We start from the raw sequence: 23,031 nt of genomic DNA, 5'->3' as shown, positions 1-23,031 counted from the left end.
CTGCTGGTNCAAGACAACGCTGACTAAGCTGAAAGCCCGCATTTCCCGAGTTAGGCCAGAGAATCAGAAAAACCTATCGCTTGCAACACGATAACGCTACACCCCATACCAGTTTGGCAACCACTGTGCAGATTGCCTGGACTGTCCTACCACATCCATCTTATAGCCCCGGTTTAGCACCTTCAGACTTCCATCTCTTTGGGCCTAAGAAAGATGGACTACGTGGGCAACACTTTCCAGACAATGATGCTGTCATTGCATCTGTAAGAAAGTTTCTAGCCTCTGCTGGCGCAGACTTTTACTGGTGCAGCATACAGGCTCTTGTTAATCACTGGCATAAGTGCATAACGAATGGTGGTGATAATGTGGAAAAATAACTGTAAGTAGCTAAAATCTTGCTCTATTTAACTGCATTATTATGCTTTCTGTTCTGTTGTAGTTTTCTTTAAAAAAAAATAGGAGGCAATATATACGGAACACTGTAATAATTTTGCTTTTATGTTGTGATGGTTCCCTAACCTAGACTATGGATTTATTTATTTGTAATTTACTTAAAGATGCTGTCAGTAGCTGTGACTGTGTAGCATCTGATAACTAGAAAGGCTGTGGAAGACAGTGTTCATGGACTGTTTAAAAGTATGGTCCCAATTTTTTCCTGGAGCAACTTAGGAAAACCACAAAACTTTTGACAGGATACCTAGTCTCTGAGCTGGAATTGGAATCTAGTAGCTTCCAATATGAAGTAATAGTGCTGCCTACTTGAACACAACATTTATGACTAATCTGTGAAGAATACAGAATGGCGTATGTAACTGAGAACATCTAGGTTCATTCATTCATTATTTGAGGGGGTGGGTTTCCCCATGCACCGTGACCAGTTGTTGATCTATTGTACATCCCCCTTTGATATTCTACCAATCGCCATACCCTTCCGGTACGTGTGCTCGCTATCAGCCCCTTTCAGGCAGCGAGTTCGGCCCCTCTACTGGCAGTGGTACCCGATACTTCCCCATCTACCGGAGGCATTGGAAACTACTTGGGCGGAAAACTTTTTACCTAATTTTGCTCAGAGGTCTCCTAGAGACATGAGGATCTTTTACGTGCCGTAAATCTATGACACGGGACCCACGGCTTAAAGTCTCTCCCGGAGGACTTGTTCCCTGAATTTTTCCGCCCTTAAAAATTCCACGACCTCCGCTGGGTTTGAACCCGTGTACCTTGAGTCATGAGGTGGGAACGCTACCCATAGACTATGGAGGCCACTAACATTTAGGTTAATATACATGTAGAGTGTGTTAAGCATGAGTGGTGGGAACGGAATAAATTGTAGTGGAATCATCGTATAACAAATGTGGCTCATAATTAGAAAAGATATCGGAACAATGATTGTGTTAATGTTAAGTGTGTGGAAAGGTATCATATAAAAGTAGGGCATTTTTACTTTCACTTCAGTGAGTGTTTCTTAGCCAGCAGGAAATTTTTCCATAACTTGTTGCATGAACCATATTTCAAGTCTGCTTCCCAAGCTATATAGCTGGCATTCCATAAATGTACCATTAAACTATAGTCAATGCATCTCCCATTTTTGGGACAGAAAAGACCACATCCAGAAGCCTGAGTACTGTAGTAAAATTTTTTGCCATTCTGGGACAGAAGTGCTTAGCATGCAGAGCCATTCTAGTTTATGATTGAAAAACATTTGCTAATGGTTACAAGTACAAGAGATTACATAAGCATGAGAAAATCGTCATCTGATTGGTTCACGTGTTATGAAAGGCATTGAGAATGTTGAATCTTTGTTCATTACTCATATGTCTTCATGATAACTATTTGAAGAAATTTAGAAAATGTTCGCATGACATAGCAGTTCTGGCATATTTCATTGTGTTAGTGTCTGTAGGCAGTTTAAAATCCATTTGTTTCATTATTTCAAAAACTGTATAACTTGTGGCAAAAGTCTATTGGATATGGAATGTACATATTATCTACAACTTTTTTAAGAAAAATATTTGTTCTGATAATTGTTTATCAGGTTTACATGATTTTTGCATAAGATACACGTAGAAATGCGTTTTGGTTCTGTCCTTTATGTTTGTCTGATATCAGATTGAAATATGCTGACATATTTTATTAAAACTTAGCAGTATCAAATTTAGTACAAATGTGTTGAGCAGATGGGTAGACGAACAAACATGGTGAAGCTGATACAGGTATTTTTGCTAGTTTTTGTTTCCTTCATGCCAAAAGAAATAAATGCCGTGGTATTATATTTTAGCATCCCGTTGCTTTGAGGCATCATCCTTATTATTAAAGCACCCCTCAATAATGCAACAACATCTTAGAATATTGTTATGAAAAACTAGAGACATTTTAGTAATCTGATAATCACATTTAGTGTATAAGTTATGGTTTTAGCGTCTTAATGACATTTTATGATTTTAACATCATCATAAAGTATTAAAGTTACACTTTTAGTGAGAAACATATTCTAGATGTCTTTTATATTTTAAAATATTGTTGCATTATTGACAGGTCCTTTAATAGTAAGACAAATGGTGTGGTGCCTGCGTTAACCTTTTTAAATCTTAGTGCTATATAGAAATAAGTGTGAAAAGAATTTTGGCTTGAAAATTATATGTTTAAACTGTTTTTCTGGATATTATGAGTACTTGTTTTAACAAGCAAAAGCAAGCAAGCAAAGCAAAGCTATCCCTGTAACAGGCCATGAAGGCCCATAGGGTTGTGAGATGTTGAGGGTCCCACATTATCTAGACAATCAGTTCAAAGATGGCGGTAAGGTTGTCAGCCTTATGTGCTGGCTGCGCTTTACTCCCCAGGAAAATTATTTAATTCATTAATGGTACTCATTTCTGTTAGAGACTGAGTCGACCCCAGGGCCATAGTGTGTCTGGAAGAATTAGGTCAATTGAAAAAATACAATGACCTCATCGGGATTTGAACCCGCGAACAAGCATTTTTATTGATTTTTATGAGTTTTTATTACGTCAGGCTTGCCCTATATAAAGCTATGCAACTTGCACAGCAATTTCTTTTTCCATCTTGTTTAATTCTGGATAGAAAATCTTACTTTTCACTATGAGACTGGTAATTAAACTAGTTCTGTAACAAAGGCCATTTATTCTGCCCTAGGCATACTTTTTATTAACAAGTGCAGGGCAGAACAAACTTTTGGTTGGTACCTCTGTTTGCCATAGAGAGATTTTATGTCTCAGTCTGTATAGTGACTGGCTACAGGCTGGACAGTCAGTGTTTGGTTCCTGGTAGGGGCAAGATTTTTCTCTCGTCCATAGCATTCAGACTGGCTCTGGGGCCCACCCAGCCTCCTATCCAATGGGTTTGGCGGGGGGCAGTTTCCCTGGGTGTAAAACAGTTGGGGCATAAAGCTGACTACTTACTCCATATAGTGCCAAGGTAAAAAATTGTGAAACCATACCTCCACCTCCCCATTCAGTTTTATGGCATAGTGCTTAGCTAATTATACACAAGGACAACTTTACCTTGCCTGTACCTTACCTCCTTTTGCTCTGTGAGAACAATTTCAACATTTGTATTGATTAAAGTATATGTTGTTTGCATTAATTGCAAAATTGTTGGTAATTAAGTCAAATGATTGTGTTAGTCGTATGTTGGCATCTTTGCTTATTGTCAGTAATACAATTGTTTATTAGTGGGGAAAGTGTATACTAGAGTGAAAGTAGCATAGAAAACAGGATCAGAATTGTGTTCCATTTGTGGGCTTTGGTATTAGCAGAGAGCTCAGTTCCTTTTATCAGAGATTTTGTGTGTTTATTATAGTCATTTTTACGCAGATTATGTACTTAATATATGATTGCATAACCATTGCATCACCATCTAATAATGTATTATTGCAGTAGCATCAGATGCAATACAAGGTGCAGATTACGTATTATAGGTGTTATAGAAAATATCAAAGTGTGGCACAATAATTTACATTTTTTCTTTCATGAAGGGCTTTGTTCCAGCCACAAAATTTTCACTGTTTCCTTGGTTTTCCTATTGCTCTTCATGCTGAAGGTAGCAGTTAACAGTAGTAATTAATAAGGGCAGACTGGAGTTTCAGTTAATGTGGAGTTGGATAATAAGATAAATGTAAACTGTAAGCAGTCATATGAAATCATTTGTGGATAAGGGCTGAATTTTAAAAATTTAGATTTTAAGATCTCTGTGAAGACATGCCCTGTGTGTAAATTTGATGAGGTATGTATATTTCAGGATGAAAACCGCAGTTTGGTGGAACGACTCATACGATATAAATCTAAAGATGCTGATAAGATGAATGAAGAAAACGAAAATTTTGTACGGTATGATTACATAATATTTATACAGTTTATGTAATATATTCTTTTACTTTAGTTCCATCCTAGTTGAAATCATAATCCTGCACATGTTTGTCTAGAACCCTTACAAATGAATGTGGTTACTACCAGTTCAATTGGTGTTTGTTTTTAGTATAGATTTATAACAAGTAGAGTCTGTAGACACCTCCATGCTTCAAAACTTTATTTCCAGCGAAGGGGCCACTAATGCAACTGCCTTTCTGATACAAACACTTGGGCTGAATGGGTAAGTAAACAGATTTTGTAAATATTAATTTTTTGGGAAATTATTCTATTTGCAGAAGCTTGTAGTGGCCTTCAAACTTTTCCAATAATAATAATAATAATAACAACAATAATAATAATAATAACAATAATAACAACAACAATACCAGTGATAATAATAATGACAACGACGGCGACGATGATAACCTGACATGATCCAGAACACAATTTAATAGCTGAACTGTAGTTGCTTCCCCTCAGTGATGGAAATATTGTTGTTTTCTGTTTTATCCTGTATAGTTGTGCAGTAAGTCACTTTTACATTGTAAATTTTTTTTAGTTTTCTGCAGTACTTTAAAACCTACCCAACCAAAGTGGTTTTTGCTGGAAGGATTAAATATTGAACTTTATCCACCTGTGAAATAGTAGATACGAGGTCTGATCCAAAAGTAGAGAGCCTGAACACATGTCTCAGATAAATTGCAATGCACAGGGACATAGCTGTGATTAATGTGTCATGGCTAGTTACTGCATGTCCACGTGTGTTTATAATCATTCCGTAACTTCAGTTGTTCATGGTCATTATTTAAAGTCGGAATGTTTTTATCATGAATCTGTGGACAACATTTGAGAGTACACAGCAATGAGATGAGCACAGATTCTTGGTGGTCCTTTAGTTTTATAAAAGGGCAAACATCAAGAAGTGGCAGTCATCCTGGACTCCCTTCACATATTAGAAATGATGAATTTGTAACTCGATTGGATAATTTATCATGAAATGACAGAGGATTGACTATTTGTGAGTAGCCAATGAGGCAGAAATTTCTTGTTTCTCTTGTCAGAAGAAGTGATTTAGGAATAAAATACATATCAGTGAAGTTTATTCCATGACAGCCAGCACAGAACAGATAAATGATCATTTGTCTGTGGTTTCTAGCTTGCTTGAATATGCTGACACTAATGAAAACTTTCTAAGAAGATATCGTAATGTTATGTATTTATTGTACATTTTATTGTATAGGTTACCTGTTTGTGACTGGTTCTATATCTGTCAGGCGTACTCTGTAGCCTCGATTGGAATGATGGAATTTTACAATAAATGATTGATTGATTGGTTGATAAAACATGGGTCTTCAGTTATGACCTTGATACTAAGCAGTAATGACAGTGGAAATCACCTTCCTCACCAAAAGAAGCACAGCAGGTGCATAGTAAAACAAACATGTTACTTGTGGTTTTCTTTGATTATGGGGTGATTATGTACCATGATCATGTTCCACACAATTAGACTAACAGTTAATGTTTATATTTGCCAGTGATGATACCTCTTCATGGTGCATGATTTGAGATCAGTTGAAGAGGCAGATATCTAAAAAATTGAAAATTGACCATGACAGTGTACGTGTCCCTTCAATCTAATTGGTGTGGTAGTTTTTAACTAAACAGATTATTCCACAAGTGAGAGTGCATACCAAATTTCCTGTGACTTTTTTCTGTTGCCTAAATGTGAAAAATTTTGAAAAACAAAAGATTTGATGATATAGATACAGTTTATCACAATGCCAGTGGGCAGCTGAAGGTGATTCCAGAAATTGAGGAATGGTGGAACAGGTGTATACATGCTGAATGAGGCAAATTTGAAAGGGTTTAAGCTCGTGGAATTGTGTTGATGAATAGTGTAATAAATAGTTCACACACAATATGATGCTGAAATACAGTATTACTAAAGGCGCGTCCACATTACTCATGCTCATGCGTCAGAAGCTTAGTGCTGCCGGAAAATCAGGATCTGGAGCTGACGAAGTGGACGCCCAAACTGGTTTGCATACAAAGCCTTCGCATTTCTTCACAACAGATATCAGCTCCACATCCTGATTTTCTGGCAGCACTAAGCTTCTGATGCACGAGCACGAGTAATGTGGATGCGCCGTAAGATCTCCAAGTTGGACTTTATTGGTCCCTTTCCAATTTGAGTACATGGAAGTCATATTTACCACATGGGCCAATTACAAGAACAAATCATGATATGATCTTGGACATTGATTTCATATTGCTAGACTGCAATGTGTTTCTGAAAAGCTTTGAGTTTTCCTAATATATATTAATATGTTCTACTTTATAGCTACACAGTACATTTTTAAACTCTGACAGATGCATTGTATTTATGGTGGATTAGAACATTGCTGATTGATTGCATTTATAAAGAGAAAATATTTGTACTGAGATAGTCTGCAATGCCATTGGGTTTCTAACCACTGACTTGCCTATAAGTACTCTGTTGAACAGGACAGTTACCTTATGGTGGATTGCTTGGGCCAGAAATTGCCTCTACAATATATAAATAAATATATGTATGTATGTTACATAGCCTCTAAAATCATCTTACTTGTTCCAGGAAAAAGCAGGCAAAATTACAGAAAGAACTGGAAGAAGCTGCAAAGGATACTCGAGCTATATCACCTGATAGATTAAAAGATGTTGGGGCTGGTGGTGCATTTTTTGCAGCTTCTGTACCTTCTAGAGTTTTGGTTAAATTTGTAAGTGTTTTTAATATTGGTCCACTAGATTTTATGTCTGACAATGATGCCACAAGATGTGCAGAGACAATAAATGCCATGATGGTTGTGAGTAGTGAATTGTCAAGATCAAACAGGATGCATTTATGGTTTGTTCCTTTTACTGTTTTAGTAATTACATAGAAGATCAGGTAAACTGTCATTAAGAGTACCTTCTGTAACCTAATCTCGAAGCAATTCATTTGGTTTTCCTGTGTGTGTACATGCATAATGGAATGTCCTTCTATCTCAAATTTGCTTAGCTTTAAATGCAATGGTTTCTATAAGAAAGAAGGAGAAATGATGCAAAGCATACTATTCCCTTAATGTTCTAATTAGATAAGAGTCTATGTATATAATCTTGATTCTGATGCCTTATAAAATACCAGTCAAAGTTTGCTTCCCATTCTTTATAGCTAATTTTGGATGCTTGTATCTGAAAGAAAAACCAGCCTTAAAAGGTATCATGTTTTGTTAGTTCCTCCCAGTAATATCTTTTGAACAAGGCAGGAATTTTCAAGAAATTCACTTGTTAAGTAATACCATTGGAAACTATGCTTATGCAGTTTTCTTTCTATATCTAGAGATTCATTTCTTTCACTGTGGTGTAAGTGCCAGGTTTTGACATTGCTCAATACATATATGTGTCCCAATTGAACACAGCTGATAAGGAAACTGAATACTCTCAGTGAAGATATATGTCAGTTGTTTGAGGTGAAAAGTGTAAAAAATTCGCTAGATATGTTTTCCTTTTAGTAGGTGTCAATATGTGCCCTCCTTGTGGCATGACAGACATCCAGCTAATAATCTGTTTCTGCCCAGGTGTTTCAAAATATCTCTGGAGTTATAGATGCTACTGCATTTATGATCCTATGGTGAAAATCAGGCTGGTCATTGAATTTGGTCTGATACATGCCATCTTTAATGTATCCCCATAGAAGAAAGTCAAGGGGGTAAGATTGGGTGATCTGAGGGGAGGGGAGGGGCACATAGTGAGGTCACTTGGACCGATTCATATTCCTGTGGATTGCTCATTGAGGAATTGAGTGACTGTGGTAGTGCCCAGTCTTGCTGGAAGACATCTGTCAGGTATCTGTGGCAGAGCACATTTCTCTTGCATGTCAAGGCACCCAGCACCTGTCACTGTTCTTTCATGGAAGAAGAATGGTCTAATCACTCCTGCACTACTTAATCCACACCACACATTCAATTTTGGGCTCTCCCATTCATGTTCCCTTACATCATTGAGATTCTGAAATTCCTAGGTGTCACAGTTATGAGGGTTAAATTTACCTAAGATGTGCAAAGTAGCCTCATAGCTGATATAATCATCGTCGTTGTCTGAGACAGTGGTTGCTGGTGAGGTGTCAGTGTTATGGCAAGTCATTTTCCTGCACTTTCTAACCAACTGCAATTTGTATGCCTTGAAATTTAACCACTTGCATACTACAAGAAGCATTCCGTGTATAATGCCTCCTGTTTTTTTAATGAAAACTACAACAGATACAGAAAGCATAATAATGTAGTTAAATAGAGCAAGATTTCAGCTACGTACAGTTATTTTTCCACATAATCACCACCATTCGTTATGCACTTTTGCCAGCGATGAACAAGAGCCTGTATGCTGTGCCCGTAAAAGTCTGCGCCAGCAGAGGCTAGCCACTTTCTTACAGCTGCAATGACAGCATCGTTATCTGGAAAATGTTGCCCACGTAGTCCACCTTTCATAGGCCCAAAGAGATGGAAGTCTGAAGGTCCTAAATTGGGGCTATAAGGTGGATGTGGTAGGACTGTCCAGCCAAACTTTGCAATGTGTGCGGTGGTTGCCAAACTGGTACGGGGTCTAGCGTTATCGTGTTGCAAGCGAAAGGTTGTCTGCTTCTCTGGCCTGACTCGGGAAATGCGGGCTTTCAGCTTAGTCATCATTGTCTTGTAGTGTTCAGAATTGACAGTCTCACCAGGCTCCAGGAAATCCAACAAAATCACACACCGCCTATCCCAAAAGACCGTGCACATCACTTTCCTTGCTGATGGCTGTGTCTTGAACTTCTTTTTTCTTGGGGAATCCAGATGTCGCCACTACGTGGACTGTCTTTTGGATTTTGGCTCATAGTGGTGACACCACGTCTCATCTCTGGTGATGATGCTGTCCAGAAACTTGTTGCCTTCAACCTCAAACTGGTGCAACAGGTCCTGACAGACTTCCATTTGATGAGTTTTGTGGTCCTGTGTAAGCATCCGCGGGACCCACCTGGAACAAACTTTGCGATAATCCAGCTTCCCCAACATCGTTTCCAATGCATTACAGCCGATATTAAGCTGTGCACACAATTCCCTGGTCATTATCTGCGGATCTGTACAGATTTGCTGATCGAGGTGCTGTTCATTGTGAGTAGTGGCAGCTGAGCAGGGACACCCAGGGCGTGGCTTGTCGTGCACTTCGCTTTCGCCACTGTTGAAACGCACTACCCACTGCCTCACTGTGCTGACATCCACTGTATCATCTCCATAAACCTTTAGCAAGCGTTGGTGAATGTCAGTGGGTGCAATTTATTCGGCAGTGAGAAATTGAATAACACATCTCTGTTTCGTATGCACTCCTATGTCAGACGACATTTTGGTAGACTGCTCTTCTGTTGTTATCTGTTGCATGACAACCAAACTAACAGTACATTGGCGGGAAGGTTCAACCTTTACTGCAACACCACCAACATCCAGCTCAGACGTTACACATTAACACAAAAAAATAGGAGGCATTATAAATGGAATGCCCTTCTTATATAGTGGATTGTTGAATGAGGAATTCACAATTTGTGGCTCACTCATCAAATGGACTTGGGTGGACTTCTTTGGAAAGCTTGTAAATGGCTTTGACTGGTTCAGGTGTTGTCTTTAGTTTACTGCCTGCACCATGTCATGTGAAACTCCCATGATGCAGCAGGCGCTGGTGCCATTTAACAGTTTTGTGTCTATTTGTTTGATTATGGCTGTGCTTCTGATGAAACTTGCACTGATCAGTCACAGGAAATTTAAATTCTTCCAGCCAGTAATACAGTTTTGCACAAACTGACAGCTGTATCACATGTGTTGTGGTGTTACCAACTGTCACAAATGCAACACTTAGTGAGTTTTTACATTTTTCACTGCCAACCATTTGCATGTATCTTCATTTGGAGTGAAGTTATTTGCTGTTTTTTTTTGGCAGTTTTCATTTTGAATTATATTGTATTATTCAGTTTGGAAGACTGAAATTGTACAATACTAAATCTCTTAGAAGTTTGAAACTTCTATTCAGGTCTCGTTGTGTGTAATGGAAAATGAGAACACAGAATTTACAATACTCATTTTTGATTAGATGGTGATAACTGGTACACAGCACTTTGGGAGAAGAAGACATCTCCACCAACGAACACCCCCCAAAGTCCCAGTTTGTCTGTGGACATCACTGTGATGATACAGAATCATTTATGCTCTTTATGCTTACATTTTATCTATAAATACCTTGTTATTTGTGTCTGGCTCCAAAATAAGTGAAATTGGTAAGGACAGTAAGAAGGTGGGCTGCAAGTTGCATTATTGCATTGAATCAGCTGTGAGAAAATAAACATGAATAAAACAATACAGTTCTATTTCTGACAATAAGTATCATAAACAAGTAATAACTGTCTTTATTTTAATGCTTATTTACTATTAAAATATATGATAAAAATATTGGGAGATTTTCCTGGATCTTGTGAAGGAGTCAGCGACATTTACATGTAAAGTAATGGGAACATCATTCCTTATTTATGAATTTTCACATGATGAACAATTATCATGAAACGAATTATCTCCATGAATTGAGGGACTCAGCCTCTAACAGAAATGAGTACCAGGAATCTTTGTGGGGGGTAAAGGGCGGCTGGCATGTGAGACTGTCAATATCACCACCATCTGTGAGGTGACTGTTTAGAAAATGTGAGAGCTTTGACATCTTGCAATCCTGTGGTCCTCCACAGCCTGTTAGGGATAGCTTTATCCTCCCCCCCCACATAGTTCTTAACGGTCATCACAGCAAGAAGTTTCTTGCTTTGCTTTCTGATGTGGTTTGTCTACATGCTTTCATCATGGTTCTCTTCAAAATCAGTACAGGAATCTGTGCTAATTGTGTTTATCTGGTTATGATACAGATTTCTTGCTTTGAAACTGTCCTGATGGAAGGAATTAAACATTTTTTTTTATGAAATTTCTGTGGTAATTGCTAGAGCAATCTTCGTTTCAGTTTCATTCCAACGTAAGAAAGCAGCATTAGTGTTGTAGAAGGAGTGAAACTTACACTTACACTTACACATACACTTTGTTTTCACATAGTTTTATTTAATTATCATATACTTATTGTTGTGTTGCAAATTGTTATTTTGTGCAGGATGCTCATGATGGAGATGTAAATGCTGTGAAATGGAGTCCTGTGGATCGCATTTTGGCCACTGGAGGGGCAGATAGGAGAGTGAAACTTTGGGACTTATCAAAAGGTGAGGCTGAGGAATTTAAATTCATTATATTCTAATGATCAAAGTATAACAGTGTATAAGAAACATACAGATGGTGGGATAATATGTGTGCAAACGCATGTATGCACGCCTGTATGTGTACAAACACAGGCATGCACAGAGGTTGCCTGTATATAATCTTTACAATTTTAATAATTTATTACTCAGAGCATGTTTAATGTACAGTTAAAATACATATATACCAGATGGATAGATTAATTGAAAAGTTTCAGTGTGACATATAGGTTGCAGCCTACTGTGCACTCTGGTAACCAGATGGAGCCCCAGTTATCAGTATTGCAAAATGGTCTTCATTGTTGAGGCAACATTTTGTTTGCCAGGATGAATGTATCAGCACAATTTGTGGATCTATTGTAGTGAAAATTTCCCAGAGTCATTTGAACATAAAAGGGACAGTCAGAAGATCTTTGCAGTGATGTTGAAGATGCAGCAATGATCCTGAGATCACCAGATCTCACACCCTTGGTTTTTTCTTCAGGGGGTTTATTAAGGGTGGTGTCTATGTCCTTCCATTGCTGATGGCAGTAGAAGAGCTCAGATCATGGATCACAGAGGTTTGTGCAAAATTGACAGTGATATTCTCTGAAAGTGTGGCAGGAAGTTAAATATTAGTTTGATGGTGCTCAAAGCATCTGTGGCACTCACACTGAACTTCATTAATTTTTCAGAATTCTTTCTAAGTGGATATTTCAACTGGTTTATATTTCCTAACTGAACTGCAAACATGCACTAAGTAATAAAAGATTACAATTGTTTTTGTCATTTATTAACTGTGTGTATCGCTTTTATTAGAAGCATGTTTTTCAGTGCTGTCATAATCAGTTTTGCCTAAATTCAAAATGTTTGATGCATTGGCAGATGTGTGACTTGATAGGTCTGTCAACAAACATCAGTTATTTTGCAGAACACATCAGCTGTTTGCCTACATGCATACCTGATAAGAAGAGCAACATAGAAGGTCTGACAATAAAGTTCGCGAACTCACCACCATGTGCTTTCCATGGCAGCAATGGACACAAACCTCAGTATGGTTTGATGACCTTGGCATATCAGTATTTCACAGCTCTGTTGTTGTTGACATATGGCAGTCTTTTTCTGAGTGTGTTTTGGTGTGCCGTCGTGAGAATGTCGGAGGTTAAATTACAGCAGTGAATGAACATAAATTTCTTGTCAAACTTGGCAAGAGTGGAAGCAAAATCAGAGAGAAGTTAGTGCAAATTTACAGGGATAATACTATGAAGAAAACAGCAGTTTACAAGAAGGTGACATGTTTTCTGAAGGAAGAGAAAGTATCACTGACAAAGAGATATGAGGACAGCCAGCAATGAGCAGAACTGAAGAAAACATTGCAGAGGTTCATCAAATTGTGCATGAAAATTGTCGGCTGACTGTCAGGAGCATAGCAGAGCACGTGAACATCAACAGAGAAACAGCTAGGAAAATCATAACTGAAAATCTCGACATGAGGAAAATGTGGGCAAAAATGGTCCCAAAGGAGCTTGCTGAAGAACAAAAGCAAAGAAAAGTTTAAATTTTCCAAGACCTTTTGGAGAGGCAAGATAACATTTTGAGCCATGTCATCACAGATGATGGAATATAGGTCTGCCAATATGACCCTGAAACCAAGTGGCAAAGCGCACAATAGAAGACTGCCAATTCTCCATAACCAAAAACGTTCCACAATCCAAATCAAGAGTCAAACAATGTTGCTAGCTTTTTTTGATATTGGAGGGATTGTTCATTGTGAGTTTGTACCAACTGGACAAACAGTCAAGCAAGTTTACTATTTGGAAGTACTGAAAAGCCTGTGTGAAAAAATTAGACAGAAATGAACTAACTTTTTGCCAACATCTCATGGATCTTTTGTCATGACAATGCACCTGCTCACACAGCACTGTCTGTGAGGGAGTTTCTAGCTAGTAAACAAATACCTGTACTGGAACACCCTTCCTGTTCACTGGATCTAGCCCTCAGTCACTTTTTCTTTTCCTGAAGTAAGTATTGAAAGGAAGGCATTTTGAAGACATTAATGACATCAGGAATAATACAACGGCCATTCCACAAAACCAGTTCCAAAATTGTTTTGAAGGGCTGACTAGGCACAGGCATCAGTGCATAGTTTCCTAAGGGGAGTACTTTGAAGGCAACCACAGTAATATTCAGCAATGCGGTATGTAGCACTTTCACCGTGATGAGTTTGTGAACTTTATTGTCAGACAGCCTATATGTATGTGTACTTACACATGGTCCTAGAGAATGGTAGTGGGGTTTTGAAGTTAAACTCCAGATAAACAATACAAAGATTATGGAGGAATTACATTACTTAGCTGTGATTTAAAAATATATGACAGAATTATAAATTTGAAATTAAGGAGACAGATGGAAAGTAAAATTAGAGGATATCAACAGTTAATTTAATTTTTGTAGTTGGACAGGTAATAGACAAAGATGGAAATTTGATAGACTCAAATGTTTGGCTTTTAGCTGATATTGAAAATGCTTATGTTAATGTAAGTAGAATTGATCTTTGGGAAGTGTTACAGAGAACAAATGACCCAAAGGTTTCATGGACAAAATAAATAACGTTTGTGGAAAATGTGGAAACGGCATGATCGTTTGTAATATTTGAGGTTTCATGACGATGCCTCTCTTCTGACATGTGGTGCCCTATAGTCCAATAGAAGTTTGCCAACATTCTGGAGGAATATACTGCCTCCATCATCAGGTTAGAAGATTTTTTGGGGGGTCAGGCTAATGATGAACTCTTATTTACACATGCTGAGATATCTCGATGTTGGCGTGCTTTGTAAATAGCCAAAATAGTGTGAATCCCTCCAATGGTAAATTTCCTCTGACAATGATCACTCCTTCCAGCTATTATGTCAGTTTTTAGATAAATGCAATATTCCACAAGAGAGACGGAATCCCCTACTCACTGGATGCGGCCCACTAGGACTTCTTCTCTTCCCTAAGCTTAAAAATCCCTAAAAGGAATAAGATTTGATAATATGTGAACAGTTTCTGTATTTTGGATCTGAGGTTCTCACATCAGTGACTCTAAGGACTAGAACCTTCTGGGATATGATGCTGTGTAGTCCAGTAGAGGTTCACTGATGTTTTGAAGGAATGATTACCTCCATCTTAAGGGTTGAAGATACAAGGTGGTTCAAATATGACCGGGACTGTTTTTTTTTTAAACCATAATTGCCAAACACTTACTTGTACATGTCAGTCTTCAACGTACTCCCCTCTGGAGTCAACACATTTTTTCCAACGTTCAGGAAGCATCCTGATGCCTTTTTCAAAATAGCCTTGTGGTTGGCAGCATATCCACTCCCGAATAGCCTGGATGACGGCATCGTTGTCCACAAACCACATGCCTTTCAAGTCTGATTTGAGTCTTCCAAACAGGTAGAAATCACTTGGGGCCAAATTGGGACTGTACGGCGGATGTGTCAGAAGGTTCCATTTCAATTTCCAGAGGGTTTCCATTGTTGTGTTGGCTGTATGGGGGCATGCATTCTCTTGAAGGAAGGCTACCCACTTTCCACCTGTCTTCCGCATGGATCGGAACTTTTCCTTCACGTCTGTTGGCAGGAGGTCTGAGTAATAAGCTGCATTGACTGTGTTGGCATCTGTCAGAAAGTCTACATGGATAACCCCCTGCCAGTCCCAGAAGAATGTTGCCATCACTTTTCCTGCCAAACGGCTCCTCCGTGATCTCTTGGGTTTGTGAGAACTGGTATGCCACCACTCGCGTGATGACTGCTGGGACTCGGGAATGAAGTAGCGCACCCACGTTTCATCGGTGGTCACTATAGACTTCAAAAATGCATCACCTTCATCTTCAAACTGCTGTAGGAGACGACTGGCAGCTTGCATGTGCACCATTTTGTTCACATCCATCAAAGTGCGTGGTACCCACCGTGCATTCACCTTGTGATAGTGCAGGTGGTGTCTTCTACACTACCAACACTGATGGACATTATTGCTCCATGTTCCTTGATAGTGATGTGCCTATTATCACGATCACTGTTTGGCTCGGTGATGGATGTTCGTGACCGACGATCATGTGGTTCATTCTCCATGTGCTCTCTGCCCTCTCTGAAGCACTTACGCCACTCAAACGCACGGGTCCATGAGATACACTCTTCCCCATACTGTTGTTGTAGTTTGTGGTGAATTTCAGCGGACGGGACGTTTTCTCCAACGAGGAGTTTGAGCACAGTGCATTGTCCCATGCTCCACGGTACCTTCTGTTTACTCATCATTCTTGCAACTCCCAGACAGGACTGAACAGGTTCTAACCCAAACAGGAGGGAGGGTGGAGGTTGTGGCTTCACTCTCTCAAGGTTGCGCAGCTGCTGTGCAATGCGGCTTGTTTACACACAAATCAGTCCCGTCGTGTTTGAACCACCTTGTATTCTGAGCAAGCAATGAGAAAAAAACAAACATCAGGGAGATGAGTTTGCCTGTTGCTCATTGCTTGCTTAGCATTTCTTCAGGGCAGAAGATGAAACAGATATTCTGCTGGAACATTCATGAACTTCTACAGGCCTACATGGTGTTCCAGTCTAGAAGATAGTACTATTTAGTTATTGTATTTACTTATAAATTTACTCCTCTGCATAATTTACACACCCATGTTATAAAAAAAATTTTTGACAAAGTATTAAATTCTGTGTTTTTGGCCGTATAATTTCCCAACATAATGTGATTAAAATTATATGTGTTATGGCCACATGGCAACTTCAGTAGCATACCAAATTATTATCAAGGGACATATCTTTCTCACTACTCATAAAAGAATTGCATAACAGAGCCCATGATTTTCCATATAAAATTATTGTCTTTGAAGTTCTTTTTTTTTTTCTTGGCACTACAGCCCCAATGGGCCTAGGCCTACCTCCATGAACTTCTCCGTTCACTTAGGTTTTTCTAGATCCTACACATTCGGTAGGACTCCTTGGGCGGGTGATCAGCTTGTCGCCAGGCCTCTACCTGTACCCAAACACAGAAAAACGCACACACACACAATCTAAACACCCATGCTCTGAGTGGGTTTCTAACCACAATCCCGTTCTCCAAGCGAGCGAAGACAGTATATGCCTTAGACCACTCGGCTACCGTGACTAGGGTGACCAACTCTCCCGTATTTCCCGGGATCTCCCGTATTAGAGCTAATTTTTTTGGATCCTCCCGGCTCCCGTATTGACCTATTTCTCCCGTATATTTCATTAATAATCAAGATCGCAAAATTTAAATTATATATTATTCCCGCCAAATACACTCCGATATAAACTGTCATTATTATCGACAGTTTAGACTTTGAGGTACTCATCGATAAATATCGAAAAATTACCTATAATAATCGATAGAAAGTTTAGCATATACTAATCGATAGCAGAATATCCGTTACAGGATTGTAATATTTTTCCGTTCTTGCTTCATGACGTGTTCATCCTCGTGCTTTTAAATAATTACCAAATTGAATCCATTTTCGTAATGAGTAGTGACAGTGAAAGTGAAAGCAACAATGCAAAAACTGCACCTAAGAAGAAAACTAAACACTTGTGTGTTTACTTGAGAAAATGGGAAGAAGAATATTTATTGTTGAAGTCCGTGCCCTCCAACGTTTACAGAGCGTATTGTATACTTTGTAAACGTGAGTTCAGCATCGCTCACGGGGGTAATAGCGACTGCAGACAACATTCTTGCACAGAAGGGCATAAACGAAAGGAAAGTGACGTGAAGACCTCTTCAAATTTACACCTCTTTTTCGGGAGCAGCAGCAAAGACTTCAAAAACGTCGCAGGTGAGCTAGCATTGGTTTTCCTTACTGTAAAACTCAACATCGGCCACAGAAGTATGGATTGCGCAAATAAGTTATTGAAGGATATTTTCCATGACTCCAACTTGGCTAAGAAGATGTCCTGTGGCCGAACAAAGGCAGAGGCTATTGTGAAAAATTTTCTAGCGCCAAGAAGTGTGCAAGACTTCATCGATGTGTTGAAGGATCCAGCAAAATCAAGCAACTTTTTCTCTATTGCAACTGATGCCTCCAACCACAAAAACAGAAAGATATTCCCGCTGGTTGTGAGGTATTTTGACCCTCTTAGTGGTGTTAAAAATAGGCTCCTGGACTTCATTGAACAAGCTGGTGAAACAGCTAATGCTACCCATAATTTGATCAAGTCTTCACTTGATACACACAAGTTAGATATAAAAAATCTAACTTCATATTGTGCAGATAATGCAAATGTGAATTATGGGAAGCATAATTCTGTGTTCAAACTACTACAAGAAGATAACAAAAATGTGCTTAAAGCAAACTGCTCAAATCATATATTGCATAATGCCACAAAACATGCATCTGATGGATTAGATGTGGATATTGAAATGATCATCTTAAAAATATATGGACACTTTTCGGTATCAGCAAAAAGAAGAGAAGAGTTGAAGTCATTCTTTGATCTTGTTGATGCCGAGTGGTTGGAGATTGTTCGTCATGTGCCCACTCGTTGGCTTTCCCTAACATCAGCTGTGGACAGATTAATACAAAACTGGTTACCTATTAAGAGTTATTTCAAAAGTGTGAATGACTGTCCAAAAATATTAAAAAAACATTTCAGTGATAAAGATCCAGAAAAGGAGTGTGTTATTGAGGGATATCTTATTTTTTTTCCAACATTGGTGCAGTACTTGTTCAATCTGCCAAAATTCTTGAAACTGCTAATCTTAGCATCATGGAATGCTACAGTGTAATGCAATGTGTAGGCAATAAAATTCAGCAGAGGATAGAGGACAGGTTTTTTGGTACTGCCAAGGAAAGAATTTTAAACTGTTTGAATCCACCCCTGCAGAAATGTGCTAGAGATGATTTTATTAATTTCTACTGTTGCTTGCCAAGTACATTTCTAAGAATTTTGAGTTATCAAATGCAAATCCTGTCCATTGTCTTTTGCCATTAAATTTAAACACTGAACTTTCTTTCAGACATTTTCAAACCATTGTAAAAGAATTTAATCTTGATTTTGTAAATGAGGACAGCCTGTATGAAGAGTTTTCTAGTGCAAAAAGTGTTCTGAATGTGGTAAAAATAGGACGTATAGAACAAAGTTGGGTCAATATTTTCAGTTATTTAAGAAACAAACAAATTGATGTGCCAAAACTTATTAAGATCTTAGGCTTTGTTTTAGGCATCCCAGGCTCAAATGCCCATACTGAAAGAATTTTTTCACTGATGAGCAATAAATGGACTGATCAGAGAAATCAAAGCAGCTTAGAACTAATTAAGTCAGAGCTAATGGTAGCAATTAATTATGACTATAATTGTAAAGAGTTTTTTAAATTTGCACAAGAAGATAAAAAAATGCTTAGTTCTGTAGCATCAGTGGACAAATACATATAGGTTAGGACTAAGAAACATGCAAATTTGTAAAATTTATTCTTTATTGTGACCTGCATATTATATACAATGTAAATTAATTGTTTTGTTTAATATTATCCATTCCATGAACGTTTGCTGGACTGACGCCACGCCGCTAAAAATGCACAAAATTTGTTGTGACTAAATCTCCCTTAAATTCATGACCGAAAGTTGGTCACCCTAACTGTGACCAGTGTTTTATATCGGCATATTTTTATCTCGGCACTCGTCAAGGAATCACATGGTGGAGTCTGTAGGTGCGAATTTCCATAGTGCATTACTACATCACATTCAACTATATTTCCATCAATTTAACATAATAAAGTGTTCTGAAAAGTAGTATTCACTTGTTTTCTGCCCCTCAACATTCAGACATGAGTTTTTTTTGCAAAAAGTGCATGAATTATGTGAGTAAATACAGTGGAGCAGATGTTGATGATTCCAAAAGCTGAGTTTGAGAGTGCTTCCAGCACTGATAGGAACAATGGATAAGGTGTGTACATGATGGAGCCTACTTGGTAAGGGATTAATCTCCCATCTATGTATTTTTTTATTGCTAGTGGGTTGGGACTAAGTCCCTCGTACTGTGGCCACTTCTGGCCAATTTTACCAGCCCCAGACGATAGGTGAGGGTGATTGTGGAGCAGTTGGTGGAATGCAGATTGGCAGGGGAAACTGAAGTACTCGGAGAAAACCTGCTCCAGTGCCACTTTGTCCACCACAAAACCCACTTGACCAGACCCGGGATCGAACCTGGGCCGCCGCTATGGGAAGCCAGCGACTAACCACTTGAGTTATGGCGTGGCCTTCCCATCTATGTAAGTACTGTATCTTAGTTTTCACAAATTTAGGATTCATGCTTTTTGATCTTTCACATACCATGATGGTAGGTGTGTGTGTGTGCATCACAGAAGCATGCATTGGAGTTTGTTTTTTCTTAAGCTGATATGGTAGGAACTGTTATCATTTCCTGATATACAGTTATTTTGAATAACATGATTTTGTTGTAAATTAAATGGATATAATGGAAACATCTTGCTGAGCTAGATGCTGTTTACTAACTTTTCTGTTTAATGTAACTGAAATTCGAAGTTCCCAACTTTCAGAGGGATTTAATACATATAAGAAGCTAGCAGCTTATTGTGTTGGGTAAAATTGATTACACCATTTTATGTTTTTATTTCTACTAAACTTTATACTCAGAGGTAAACAGGATATTGATTTTTTTAACCCCATAAGCTGATGTTTCTGATATTCATAATGACTTTTCTTTTTTTTCATTTACTAAATAAAAGGTAAAGCTATCCCTGTAACAGGCTATGAAGACCCATAGGGCTGTGAGTTGTTGAGGCTCCCACATTTTCTCTAGACAGTCAGCTCACACATGGTGGTAAGGTGGTCAGCCTTATGCGCTGGCTGCCCTTTACCCCCCAGGAAGATTCCTGTTACTCATTTCTGTTAGAAGCTGAGTCAGCCACCGGGTCATAATGCAGCTGGAAGCATTAGGTCAATTGAAAAAAAATCCACCTCATTGGGACTCGAACATGTGACCTTCCAGCTTGTAGCATTTTTTTTTATTTGTTTAGTGGGGGTTGGAGTGTAACTGGGTCGACTCAGTGCGGTGGCCACTGATTGTCCTATTGTAGCCTGCCCCGGGTGATTATGATGATGGAGAATTTGGTGGAATGAAGATTGGCAGGGGAAACCGAAGTCCTCGGAGAAAGCCTGCCCCAGCATCCTTTGTACACCACAAATCCCACTTGACTAGACCCAGTATTGAACCCGGGCCACCACGGTGGGAAGCCAGCGACTAACCACTTGAGCTATGGCGTGGCCAGCTTTTAGCATAGTGCCTCCATGAATTATGCTACCACATGCCCCCTCATTTACTAAATATGCTGGCAAAATACAAGTTCGCTTAAATCAGTTTTTCAATGGATAGCTAAAATTCACTGTACAGTAATTTGATACTCTTTGAGTTTAAATGAATACCAGTCAGAATTAGAACTCTGATTTTTTTGGAGATTTAGGTACATACAAAAACTATAAAACCAGGTCATTTTCCAGATTCTGTAATTGAGTATAAAGTGCAAGTGATAATTTTAATTAGAAATTATGTTGTCATAAAAAAAAGCATTAAACCTATATATATTTCACATTAACATGAAGAGAATTATTATTTGCCAGAATTCTGCCAAACAAGGAAGACCTTCAGCATTTGAAATGTTTATTCCCAAAAGCCAAAGTTAAATATATTTGTGTGTATTTCCTGCCTTGCAGAATATGATAAAAGAAGAGAAAAAACTGCTTTCTTCAACTTGCAGACAAGCTTCACACTTGAAAAATGTAATGATGTTAATTTGAAATGATCGGGTACACTGTGTTTTAGATATTTTCTATAAGTTTAATGCTTGTATGTGGTGGGTTATTGTAATTCTATCTGAAGAACAACTCTTCTCAACTGCACAGCACATTTAGAATCAAGTGGCAGGACTTCTGTCAGTGAGTAATTGGAAATTAAGGTCCATTTTAAGTTCCTGTTCCACAATTTGCCAGCATTAACTAAAGAATACAATAAGATATGAGATTTGAGGTTCACACAGCAATGAGTATTGCCATGTTACATAGTTTGATACCTATCTAAGAAACTATATGGTATTACATTGTAGAAGACTTCCTCTTTATACAGTCAGGATAAGTGGCCACTGGGTAGAGAATCAAATTCAGGACATTGCTCAACCGCAGTATTCAGTCACAGTTTTAAAGAAATATGAGATTTAGCACTGTCAGATTGGAAACATCTTTACTTTTTACTCTTCTGTTCATCAGCCTCTGGGCAGGAATATACAGTTCCATTAATTTGTGATTCCTACAGAGTGAGAGAGTTCTGTGTCTGTAACTGCATTTCATGAATTAATTGTGGATGTTTCCAAACACAAGTAGCTACTGGAAAAGTCTGTTTTTTAGAAAACTGGTCATATAAAATTTGTCATTTTGGTACAAAGAGAAGCAGGTTGAATTCTGGGTTAGAATTAGAGTTTTTCATTCAAACCAAAGTTCAGCATGTGCTGCTTTGTGTTTGCACATAATTGCTTGAATGAAGGGAATTAATGTGGAATCTTAGGGGGTTATTGTGCACTGAATTATAAAGTTACAATGGTTGGATAAGAAGTAGTGGCAACACTGCTGTAACATGAAAGATGTGTTTCAGGTGGCACTAGCGCTCTCTGTAGCAGATAGCAGAAGTTCAGTTGAAGTAGTGCAGTTAGTGGCTCTGGTAGTGTTTCATTGAGTTGCATTGTGCATTGTCTTGAAGTGCAGGGGCCCAGTTCAAGCACCCTAACAACATGTTTATGAAACAAGAACAACACTACTGGATAAAAATTGAAGTTGCATGAGGTCGTAGTGCACAAAACTGTTATCAGGGACTGCGAGAAGCATGTGGTGATGCTGCTTTGCCATATTGCATAGTGGCATGATGGGTGAAATTGTTCCATGAAGGGGGGGGGGNTTCAGGTGGCACTAGCGCTCTCTGTAGCAGATAGCAGAAGTTCAGTTGAAGTAGTGCAGTTAGTGGCTCTGGTANCTTGCTTATTTGCTGGATGTCAATCATCGATGGGCTGCATGGGAGTTAGCTGCTGAGGTAGGCGTATGTCACAAACCCTTGCTCCACATTCTGCACAACATTCTTGGATACTGCAAAATTGCAGTGCGTTTTGTACCCCATACAATGTCTGAGGTACAACAATGGCAACGTTATGCAGTTGCACAGGACTTGTTGAACCGGTACCAGAGGGAAGGTGATGACTTTCTTGGAAGGATCGTCAGTCTGGACGAAACTTTGGCTCTCTCATATAAACTGCACTTGAAGTGACAATCAAATGAATGGAAGCATCCTGGCTCTCCTCATCCAA

The 23,031-nt window shown here is 38.7% G+C and overlaps 1 protein-coding gene across 1 annotated transcript in view; it reads left to right on the top strand.

Moving 5' to 3' along the window:
• The window catches only part of LOC111861385 (autophagy-related protein 16-1), a 616,691-nt gene that overhangs the window by 4,883 nt on the left and 588,777 nt on the right, over positions 1–23,031 (top strand). Inside the window, exons 4-6 of the mRNA XM_023845910.2 lie at positions 4,255–4,343; positions 6,979–7,120; positions 11,544–11,649. Coding sequence (XP_023701678.1) covers positions 4,255–4,343; positions 6,979–7,120; positions 11,544–11,649 — 337 coding nt within the window. The remainder of the gene's footprint in view (positions 1–4,254; positions 4,344–6,978; positions 7,121–11,543; positions 11,650–23,031) is intronic.

The sequence above is a fragment of the Cryptotermes secundus genome, unplaced genomic scaffold, assembly GCF_002891405.2.
Source record: "Cryptotermes secundus unplaced genomic scaffold, Csec_1.0 scaffold16, whole genome shotgun sequence".
Classification (NCBI taxonomy): Eukaryota; Metazoa; Arthropoda; class Insecta; order Blattodea; family Kalotermitidae; genus Cryptotermes; species Cryptotermes secundus.
Note: the sequence above shows the minus strand (reverse complement) of the source record. Positions and strands in the feature narration are given on the sequence as shown.